The sequence below is a fragment of the Callorhinchus milii genome, unplaced genomic scaffold (genome assembly GCF_018977255.1).
Source record: "Callorhinchus milii isolate IMCB2004 unplaced genomic scaffold, IMCB_Cmil_1.0 Scaffold3, whole genome shotgun sequence".
NCBI lineage: Eukaryota > Metazoa > Chordata > Chondrichthyes > Chimaeriformes > Callorhinchidae > Callorhinchus > Callorhinchus milii.
In genome coordinates, this window is record NW_024704744.1 from 4,691,617 (window position 1) to 4,703,560 (window position 11,944).

The 11,944-nt window shown below is 45.3% G+C and overlaps 1 protein-coding gene across 1 annotated transcript in view; it reads right to left on the minus strand.

Moving 5' to 3' along the window:
• Nucleotides 1-8,114, minus strand: part of LOC103185612 (adhesion G protein-coupled receptor B3-like) — a 231,373-nt gene extending 223,259 nt beyond the window's left edge. Inside the window, exons 1-3 of the mRNA XM_042332747.1 lie at nucleotides 7,991-8,114; nucleotides 2,015-2,574; nucleotides 1,730-1,909 (exon numbers count right to left, since the gene is read on the minus strand). Coding sequence (XP_042188681.1) covers nucleotides 1,730-1,909; nucleotides 2,015-2,558 — 724 coding nt within the window. The 5' untranslated portion in view covers nucleotides 2,559-2,574; nucleotides 7,991-8,114. The remainder of the gene's footprint in view (nucleotides 1-1,729; nucleotides 1,910-2,014; nucleotides 2,575-7,990) is intronic.
• Between the last annotated feature and the right edge of the window lie 3,830 nt (nucleotides 8,115-11,944).

Below are 11,944 nucleotides of genomic sequence, written 5' to 3' on the forward strand. Positions count from 1 at the left end.
AATAAAATGTTCTTACAAATGAGCACCGGGAGAAAATGGGGCCTGGAGACCTCAGTAAGTTTGGAATTTGTCACGAGAGCTATAGCTGGGGGTCAGAGTGAACAGAGTTCTGAGGGAAGCATTCCGTTGTCTGAAACCAGGAAAGTGCATAACGGTAAAGAAGAGAGGCTTTCCAATAAAATCTCAGCTTCTTTCTCCCAGTCAGGAACAAGCTTCCATTCCTCTCTTAAGTCCCTCTTCCAAGCCCCTATGTTCCCCTTCTCCCCAATGTCTTCTACCTCTTGTTCCCGAGTCAATGAACTCGCCCACAAACCCACTGCCAGTGCAGCAGTGGGGAAAAAAGAGGGGTGAGGAAGATAAGGGTGTTTGTAATGAATAAATACTGTGCTAGAGAAACACTGAGCTCAGTCAGTATTAAACCCTTTTCCTCCCCAGTTTCTGTTTGATAAGGCTGTCTTGACTCTTCTAGGTAAAGCACCTGGTAGAAAATGCTTGCAACAAGTCTTTCACATCCCTGAGTTTTCCCAGATTTTTTTCCACCCATATACAATACCAGATTCGTCCAGTCAATCCCCCCCACCCGCCAAACCATCCTGCATAAAACCACTCTTCCATATTTACCTTAGAACAAGATGCCTGAGGCGTATTCCAACGTGTTAACAACATTCACCACAGATATTCTTTCTTATGAGATAAACAGTCAACAGTTACAGGGATTATATTGCACACAATAATTTAAGAGGGATTACTCCTTTCTATGTCCAACCACAGTTGTGTGGATATTAATCGAAACAATTATAAGTAACCATCTTCCTTGTAATTTATATACTATTTTATGAGTATCCAGTCAATCTGACTACAATTGTTCAGATATTAAGTGGAACCATTAGAGGTGACTAGTGTGTGTATGATTATGTGTATGTGAGTATGAATTCAGTAATTATGATCACAATTGTTAAGTGAAATGATTAAAACTGGCCATTTCTGTGTATTTATTTATATATGTATACTGCATATGAGTATGTCTGTCTGTTCTCAGTCCTCATCACAATTGTTTAGATCTGATGTGGAACCACTATAAGTTGCTGTGCTGTGTGTATTTACTATTTTAGCAGATGTATTCAATAATTCTAATCACAATTGTTTGGCTACTAAACAAAATGACTAGAAATGGCTTTGGAGCTCCTAAATGACTATAAATGAGTATTTATGTATGATTGTTGGTGTATGTGTGTGTGTATAAACTCGGTCACTCGGATCACAATTGTTAGATATTAAGTGAAGAATTAGAAATGTGGTGTTTGTGTATATGTGTACTCAGTCACTGATATCATAATTGTTCAGATATTAAGTGAAACAATCAGCAAAGGCTAATTGTTGTTTTGTTTATGTGTATGTATACGTGTACTTAGTCAGTCAGATCACGATTATTAGATACTCAGTGAAACAAATAGAAATTCAGTGAAACAAATAGTGTGTGTGTCTCTGTGCGCACTCAGTCATTCGGACCACAATTATCCAGATATGAAATGAAACCATCAGAAACAATTACTTATCTCCTCTGTTGTGACTGGAGTTGAGGAGGACAGTGGCAAAGGTGGGCTGGGAAGCCAAGAGATGAAGCTGGAGATCAAACTCAGAAACCATCACCCACACTCTCTCCCCCCCCCCGTCCCCCCAAACCCCAACCAAACAACCCATCCACCCACCCCATCCCCACACCCCCTACCTTGCTTGGGTGTGCGCCTGCTCTCGGTGAGGTTACACGTGTGTCCAGCATGGAGCTGGGCAGATAGACAACCCTCGGTATCCGGGTTGAGAGGTAGAATCATGTCCAACCCGTCCACCCCTGGCAACACATTCTGCTGGCAATTGCATTTGGTGTACATGATCCCACAGGAGTCTGGCTGTGGATCTGAGTGTGGATCTGGATCTGGGTCAGGCTGGGTAATTGGACCTCCAACTGGTCTCCTAGCTTCCTCACTTGCACCCTGGTTGGTGTTGTCGTTAGTGCTGGAGGCCTTAAGGCAAGTCTCCAACCAGCCACACAATACCTGGCACCCAAATTGGCTGGGGCTGACGTTGTTGAGGACTAGGAGCTCCAAAGCTTGGCGGGCACCAATCCCGTCCCTCAGAGAGGGGCGGTCAGGGCGAGGCAAGTGACGCAACTGGACAAAGTTCTTGTGGAAGTGGAGGAACACCAGCCCACTTCTCGCCTCGCAAAGCCGGACCACAGAGTCACCTTTGCTCAACAACGCTCTGATCTTCTCGCCCGAGTAGTGGTCGAATTGATAAGCCCACAGGTAGAAGTCCGGGCAGCCTTGCTCCTTCTTGGAGAACTTCAAGTAAATGGTGTACTTGGTGGGGTCGGGGTTTTCCAAGGTCCAGGTGCAGTTGACAGAGTTCCTCGGGAACAGCTGGCTCAGGGAGTAAGAGCCATAGATGACTCCCTTCACCAGAGTCGAACAGCCACTGTCCTCTGAGGCACTGTCTGTGCCAACCGTGACCAGCAGATATGTGGCAAACGTGTAAAGCATCAGCTTAGCAAAAGCCCTCATCCTATGGCATTTGGGCCTGTAAAGGGAAGAAATCAACAACGAAGAGAGGAGAGAGAGAGACAGAGACAGAGAGAGAGAGGGACACAGAGGAAGAGAGAGAGTGAGTGACACACACACACACACAGAAAGACAGAAATAGACAGAGAAAGAGACCGGAATAGACAGAGACACACACACACAGAGTGGGAAAGGTGGGAAACACAAAAAATGAAGGGAATCCAAATGCAAGTAACAACTTGAGTACTCTTTTTTGAGGGAATCAAATGATTTACCTGTGGAACATTTTATTTTTTAAAATCTAAAATAAGAAAAAAATGTTTTTAATTGAATTACTTGCGTTTTTTGCAGAAAAAGTATGTTTTAAAAATGATTTTACGAAATAAAATATCATTTCTTTGACTTCGATAAAATTCAAAACTAATAATAGTATTTTTTATTGATTGAAATAAAAATAAGTAAAATAATTGCGATCAAAATATGTTCTGGCAATTTGAATAAAAATATATCTGTTTAGACGAATGAAACAAAATGTTACTTTGAAATGAATTTTAAAAACATTATTTTGATTTAAACAGACAGATCTTTTTAAATATTTTTTTAATTTAAATGATCATATTTATTTTTATACAAATACATTTCAAAAATACTTGTTTCTTTAATTGAATGGTTTCCTTGCTCCTGGGAACCTGAGTGAGAATTTGACACTTGACATGTTTTGAGCTGCTGTTTTGATGTGGGACAGACAAAGCCACCACGTGGATATTCATTCATTTCATTCATTCATTCATTCATTCATCCATTCATTCTCTGAGAAAGCTTTCTCCCCCTCTCTTCCTCCCCCTATCCTCCACTTCCCTCTTTTCCTTTTCTCCTCCCTTCCCACCTCCTGTCCTCTCTCCCATTTCCCTCGCTCCTCTCCCCTTCTTTCCTTGCCCCCACCACACCCCCCCCCCCCCCACCTCACTCTCCTCCCCCCATCTCTCCCCCACCTTTCTCCCTCCTTTCCCCCTGACACAGTCTTCCTCTGAGACACTAACATGGCAGGGGGTTAACGAACAGTGCAGAAGATGTGCTGAAGATGGATGAAAAGAAGTGTTTGTGGGTTGCTTTAGAATAATAAATGCATTGAATGATAAATACATCGACCACAGCAAAAAGGAACAATTTATAAGACGCCTAACTTAACCCACTCCACATTGCAACCAAATAAATAGCCCACATCATCTATTTCAGTCAGTCAGTCAGTGCTGAGCAGTTAGATACTTTGCAGAGCATGTCGTGAAACGTATCTTTTTGGTCCCTATGGCATTTAAACAGGTTGTCCGGATCTGTTTCAGCAAAGGAATGGATATATTTGAAGCTTAAAGCCCAAATGTTGTAAAAATTAGTCTCTTGCAAGTCCACAGGCTGTGGATCAGCCAAAAAAGTCTCTCATTCTCCCTCGAACACACTCGCCCTCCTCTGTCCATTGATGGATGAGCTCAGGCTAGCAAAGCTCTGTGTGTGTGTGTGTGTCTGTCACCGTGTGTGTGTCACTGTGTGTGTGTCACTGTGTGTGTGTGTCACTGTGTGTGTGTGTGTCTGGTACTATGTGTGTGTGTGTCACTGTGTGTGTGTCTGGTTCTGTGTGTCACTGTGTGTGTGTCTGGTACTGTGTGTGTGTCTGGTACTGTGTGTGTGTCACTATATGTGTGTCTGGTACTGTGTGTGTGTCTGGTACTGTGTGTGTGTGACTGGAACTGTGTGTGTCACTGAGTGTGTCATTGTGTGTGTCACTGTATGTGCATATCTGTCACTGTGTTTGTTACCATGTCTGCGTGTTACCATGTATGTCACTGTGTATGTGTGTGTCACTGTGTGTGTCACTATATATTTGTGTGTTGTTACCATGTGTGTGGACAGTGTGTGTGTCGCTGTGTATGTGTGTCACTGTGTATGTGTCACTACGTGTGTGTGACACTGCATGTGTGTGTCACTGTGTGTGTGTTACTGTGTCTATGTGTGTGTGCCAGTGTGTGTATGTCTGTGTCAGTGTGTGTCAGTAAGTGTGTGTGTGTGTGTGTGTGTATCAGTGTGTGTCAGGGTCTGTGTGAGTGTGTGTGTGTGTCTGTGTCACAGTGTATCAGTGTGTGTATGTCACTGTGTGTGTCAGTATATGTGTGTATACATGTGTGTGTTTCAGGGTGTGTTTATGTGTGTGTGTCACTGTGTGTGTGTGTGTATGTGTGTGTCAGTGTGTGTGTCAGTATGTTTATGTGTGTGTGTGTGTTTATGCGTGTGAGTTTGTGTGTGTCAGTGTGTGTTTGTGTGTGTGTGAGAGTGTGTGCGTGTCAGTGTGTGTATATGTGTGTGAGTGTGTCAGTCTGTGTGTGTGTGTGGGAGCATGTGAACAGCCGGGTTGCGAAAGGAGTCGATCAGAGACTGAAACAAACAGCTCCCGGCAGCTAAATTAAAGCTGAATATGAGGGGGAATAAGGGAAATTTATTTTTGTGCGTGTTTTTCTGAAAATTCGACAGTCAAACTTCTAAGAGTTAAAATAATCCCCGATAAAAACCCAGGTATTATTATAGGACACCCACACTTTGCTGGTGGTGCTTTATCCTGAAATTAACAGCTGGGATGTATTGTATCTCTCGTCCTTAATCAGCTGTGGTGGGATTCATAGAGACTCAACGATACGAACGCGACAGCCTTAAGTTACACTGCAGGAAATCTCAGTAACTCAACACAGAGCGCCTTTCAATGCGTTAGTTTAATGCGAAGGATCGGGAAGATCTGGGACCTGTTAAGATAGCAGGGTTTCTTTTTATTTAAATAAAAGCGTCCCTAGGATGCGCCTTTTGCACCGTTTTTATTGGGATTCTTATTATTCGTAATATTATTATGTATCTCCCACAAAATATACAATCAATTCACTATATATATATCTCATATCTATATATCTCATATCTATATATATATATTCTGTGAAGGAAGCCCCTTGAGCTGTTTCAAAGATGTGACAAGGCGCTGTAACGGATAAAATTATCATGATTAATAATAATAATAATGATTATTATTTTAACCCACAATCAATTGCATTGCATCTGGATGGGGAAAAGGACCACAGGTCGAGAAGGCTGTTTGCTCTGCTTTTGGGAATGCAGATGGTTTAAGGGGAAGGCAACACTGCAGAAGAGGAGAGGATTGTTTTTTTGTAAGTTGCAAAAGAACCCTTTGGCCAATAATGTACATGAGACAGACAGAGAGAGAGAGAGAGAGAGAGATGAATATTGTTGAGCCTGACCTCAAGCTGCATGGTGGCTCTATCTCTCTCTGGCTCTCCTTCCCTCTATCTTTCTGTGTATGTGTGTAGGCGGTGAGTCCCTGGGACTACACTCAACCCAGGCAATATGTCAAACCAGTTTTGCATTTACAATCTCACTCTCCTGCAGCTGGACCTCAGCAACGACCTGCACACCACCCACAGCCTCTCCTCCAACCCTTACCTCTGTCTCTCCCCCCAAACCCCTTCTCTCTGCCCTCACAACTCCTACCCTTGTCTCTCTCCACACACCCCTATCCCTCCCTGTCTCTCTCTCTCTCTCTCTCTCCCCTAATCCTTACCCTTGTCTCTCCCTACAATCCCTATTCCTTTCTTTCCCCACAATTCCCCAACCCCCTACCCTTGTCTCTCCCCCCCCCCCCCACTCTCCCTACCCTTGTCTCTCCCCCCCCCCACACCCCCTACCCTTGTCTCTCTCCCCCCACACCCCCTACTCTTGTCTCTCCCCCCACACCCCCTACCCTTGTCTCTCCCCCCACACCCCTACCCTTGTCTCTCCCCCCACACCCCCTACCCTTGTCTCTCCCCACACACCCCCTACCCTTGTCTCTCCCCCCACACCCCCTACCCTTGTCTCTCCCCCCACAAGCCTTACCCTTGTCTCTACCCCCAATATGTTACCCTATCTCTCCCCACAACCCATATTCCTGTCTCTCCCCTAACTCCAGCCTCTGCCTCTCCCCAAACCTTACCAGTGCCTCTCTCGTCCTCTCTTTCTGTACAACCTTAAGAACTGGACTTCCATTAATCTATATATATATATACATATATATATAGATAGATATACACATACAAATATTTCACGATTGATAGCAAGGAATTAAGAAAACTGTAGCCAGCACAGGATCCAAGCCACAGCCAAAAAAAATACAGACCCTCAATATACCAGTTATTGCTCAAGTCTTCCCACTCCATCCATCCAGTGTTCAGTGTGTACAAACTCTCCAGTGTTTAAAGCAGTCGTGATGGGGGGAGTGTGTGTGTGTGTGTGTGTGTGTGTTATTGTGTGTGTGTGTGTGTTTGGGGGGTGGGGGGTGGATGGGGAGAGAGGGGGTCATTTCAATGGAGGGTGCTTTATGCTGAACTTATTTTTCTTATGAAGTTTTTATGATATCTGTGTAAAACAAATGCACTGGTGAGTCTTTCACACCGACTTGGTGTGATACTTGGTGAGAAAGGAACATAAGACGGCGCCATCACACCATCTTTGGACAAGTTGAGAGCTTTTTTTTTGTGTAGGTGTGTGTGTCTGGGGTTTGGGGATGGGGGGGGGAGAGGAGGGAAGGGAAGAGGGGGGGGTTTGGTTGGCAAGTGATCTTTCAATGACTTGACTCAACTTCTTCTCCTCTTTTCCCCCTCCTTTCCTCCTTTCCTCCCCTCCTTTACACACACACACACACACTTTGCAAAGGGGAACACCCCCCCCCCCCCCACACTTTGCAAAGGGGAACACCCCCCCCCCCCCCCCACACACACACTTTGCAAAGGGGAACACCCCCCCCCCCCCCCACACACACACACACATACACTTTGCAAAGGGGACCCCCCCCCCACACACACACACTTTGCAAAGGGGACCCCCCCACACACACACACACTTTGCAAAGGGGACCCCCCCCACACACACACTTTGCAAAGGGGAACCCCCCCCCCCCACCCACAAACACACACACACAAGTTTATGCTATTAATATTTACCCCAAATCCAAACAGAGCAGTTTGGTTCCAAATGAAATTGATCATGACTTCGTTGCAAGTACTTTTAAGACCAGAGGGTCTCTCCCCCTTCTCTCTCTCCCTCTCTCTCTTTCCTCCCCCCCACCCCATTCCTTTCCTCTGTTCACCCCCTCCCTCCCTCCTTCCCTCTCCTCCTTCAACCCCCCCCCCCCCACCCCACCTCCCTCCACCCTCCTATCTCTCTCTTCCACCCAAGCTTTGATTTTTCATCCCACTTACAGATAAATTCTTTCAAGATCAGAAAAAGATGTGTGTGTGTGTGTGTGTTCAACACCTACACACACACACCAACACATACACACACATACAAGACACAGACACACCACATATGTATACATACATGTACAAAAAAAAAGCTTGGGAGCTTACCTTACAATCCGAAAGCAATAGCTTAATCTGTTAAATGGCTCTTAATATATCCTCCCAGTTCTCGATGCAGAGTACATCCACTCCTCAAATGCAACACATCCCATTTTTCACCTGTTTTTTTTTTTGGGGGGGGTGTGGGGGTTGCAAAAAGGAAAGCCACAACCACCCCTCTCTCCCTCTCTCCCTCTCTCTCTCTCCCTCTGTCTCTCCACACAAACCACTGGATTTTCTCAGTGGGGGAGAGATGAGAGAAGAGGAGGAGGAGGAGGAGGAGGAGGGAAGGAAGGAAAGGAAAAGGGGCTGAAGCAAAGGAAGAGAGAGGGGAGAGAGAAAAAGGAGGCAAAGGAGGAGGAAGAGAGAAGAGACAGAGATAGAGACAGACAGACAGAGAGAGAGAGAGAGAGAGAGAGAATAAGCTGCTAAACTCCAGGATGCATCTTATTTCCCTCTTGTCCCCCTCTCCAAAAATAAAAGGGACCTCTCGTTAGAGTTGCAATGGTAGACGTGGGAAGCCAAGAAGATTTGAGCTGTCACCCCCCTCCCCCCCCCCCACCCCCACCCACCCCCCCACCCCCAAAAAAAAACCTTCAGATCTGTGTGGAGAAGCACCAGGAATGATAACAGCACAGATCGTAAAAAATCTGCCCAAGATCAGTGTGTTTTCTTCCCTTCTCCAAAAAAAAAAACACACGCACATAAATCAGAATTAAAGGTCGATGGAGTTCCTGAGACTGTGGAGAGAAGATCACTGTCGGACAACCAGGAATCTCCCGAAATGACTTGTGGATAGAGAGAGAGAGAGAGAGAGAGAGAGAAAGAGAGGATGGAGACAGAGAGAGAGAGAGAGAGGGAGAGAAAGAGGGAGAGGATGGATGGAGAGAGAGAGAGAGAGAGGAGAGAAGGGGAAATGTTCATTGGCTGCTGCTGAGATGCTTCACTGCTTCAGAGTGGCTGATAGAGGGGACAGCGATGGGCTTTCAGGGCTGTAGTTTACGCGTCACTCTCAACACTCACTCACTCACTCATTCACACACTCACTCACTCTCACTCATTCACTCTCACTCACTCACACACACACACATTCTCACTCACTCACTCATTCACACACTCACTCACTCTCACTCTCTCACTCTCTCACTCACTCACTCACACTCACTCTCACTCACTCACTCACTCTCACTCACTCACTCTCACTCACTCACTCACTCACTCACACTCTCACTCACTCACTTACACACACACATTCTCACTCACTCATTCACTCACTCACACACTCACTCACTCACACACATACTCACACTCACTCATTCACTCACTCACTCACTCACTCACACACATACTCACACTCACTCATTCACTCACTCTCACACTCTCATTCACTCACTCACTCACATTCACTCACACATTCAACCACTCACACTCACTCACTCACAAACTTACACACTAACACTCACACTCACTCATACACTCTCACACTCATTCACTCACTCACACACTCACTCACTCAATACTCTCACACTCTCACACATTCACTCACTCAATACTCTCTCACTCACTCACACACTCACTCACACACACTCTCACTCACTCACACACACTCTCACTCATACATACTCACACTCACACATTCACACACTCACACACACTCACTCACTCACACACTCACACATTCACAGACTCACTCACACACTCACTCACACACACACTCACACATTCACACACTCACACACGCTCTCACTCACACATTCTCACACTCATACATTCACATACACTCACTCACTCACTCACTCACTCACTCACACTCTCACTCATTCAAACATACTCACACTCACACATTCACACACACTCACACTCATTCACTCACACACACACTCTCACTCACTCAATACTCTCACTCACTCACACACTGACTCACACACATTCTCACTCACACACACGCTCGCACTCACACATACTCACACTCACACATTCACATACTCACACACACATTCACTCACACATACTCACTCACTCACTCACTCACACATTCACACGCTCACTCACACACACTCATACACACACTCATTCACACACACTCACTCACACACTCACACTCACACACTCACACTCACAAGCTCACACATACATTCGCATACTCACACTCACACACACTCTCACTCACTCACATACTCACACACTCACACACACACACTCTCACTCACACACACACTCACACACTCTCACTCACACACTCACTCACATATTCACAAGCTCTCACACACTCTCACTCACTCACACATTCACACACACCCTCACGCACTCACACTCATTCACACACATTGTCACTCAGTCACTCACACACTCACTCTCTCACACACTCACACACATTCTCACTCACTCACACTCTCAGTCACTTACACACTCACACACACTCACACATTCACACACACTCCTACTCACTCACACACTCTCACTCATTCACACACTCACACTCTCACTCACACACACACTCTCACTCACTCACTCACTCACACATACACTCGCATACTCACACACACATGCACACTCTCACTGTGGTGTGTGGGTGTGTGTGTGTGTCTGTGTGTGTGTGTGTCTGTGTGTGTGTGTCTGTGTGTGTGTGTCTTGTGTGTGTGTCTGTGTGTGTCTTTGTGTGTGTGTCTGTGTGTGTGTCTGTGTGTGTGTGTCTGTGTGTGTGTCTGTGTGTGTGTGTGTGTGTCTGGGTCTCTGTGTGTGTCTGTGTCTGTGTGTGTGTGTCTGTGTGTGTGTCTGTGTGTGTATCTGTGTGTGTGTTTGAAATGTCCTATTTCTATTTAAATTCCGAGGCTGTGTGTGTGTGTGTGTTTATGTGTGTTTAAAACATCCTGACTATTTCTGTTTTAGCTCTCAGGCTGTGTGTGTGTGTGTGTCTATGTTTGTGTGTATGTGTTTAACATGTCCTGACTGTTTCACCTTCTATTGCTCTGTGTGTGTGTGTGTGTGTGTGTGTGGGAAGGAATAAGGGAATTAGTTATAGAGAACTGTTTAAATAAGAATAATGTAGTGTAAAACTCCTGTGACTTTCCAAAACAGCTGACGCTTTAAGAGTGGCAAGATTCTGTGGCAGAGAATATACCTCTGTGTGTGTGTGTGTTTGGGGTTGGTTGTGGGAGAGGAATGAGTGTCTGTGGTGTGTTTGTGTGTGTGTGAATATTAGCAACATGATATTTCTTCCCATCCATTTGATTATCGGTACATCTTAACAGGACCTTAGCGGCATCGGTGGATAAGATGCAATACAACAGGGAGTCTCATCTTATTAATGCGTTCATTGCAACTCAAAGCACCGCGGGGTATAAGAGTCTGATGCTTTTTTATTCTGGATTTGATTTGAACATTTTTCAGGGATGAAATAGCCAAATGACACCTTTCTCGGCATTAATAAGCCCCCCCCACCACCCCTCAGCAACCCTCACCCTCCACACACACACACACTGGACATTCTGGGTGAGGCTTAACCAGTGTCTGTCCATTTCCACTCCATCTGTGGCTCTGGGAAATGGCTTATTACAGGAACGTAAGGATTGCGAGATGAAAAAAGAAGACTAAGCTGCTTTGTGAGGTCGGTTCCATGGCATATGCGTAGCGCGCTCGCATCGGAAACGAGAGGACCCAAAGTTAGATTTCCGGGCGGAGCAAAACCTTAGGCAAGTTTCCTTACTCCACACGCCTCTGTTTTCTTAGCAGTTAGTAGGAATCCGGTTGTTAGTCGATTGGCGGATGGATTTCCGGGGGTAATAACCCTTCAAAAAATAATAATTCATGATTGTTTGTGGAAAACTGCTGTGCAAAATTGATTGAAGTGTTTTGCCCACAAAATACACAGTCAATTCATTTTACAATTTATTCTGCGAAGCTCTTTCAGACATTTCAATGACGTGCTATATAGCAATAAGGTGCTATATCAAATGCAAGGAT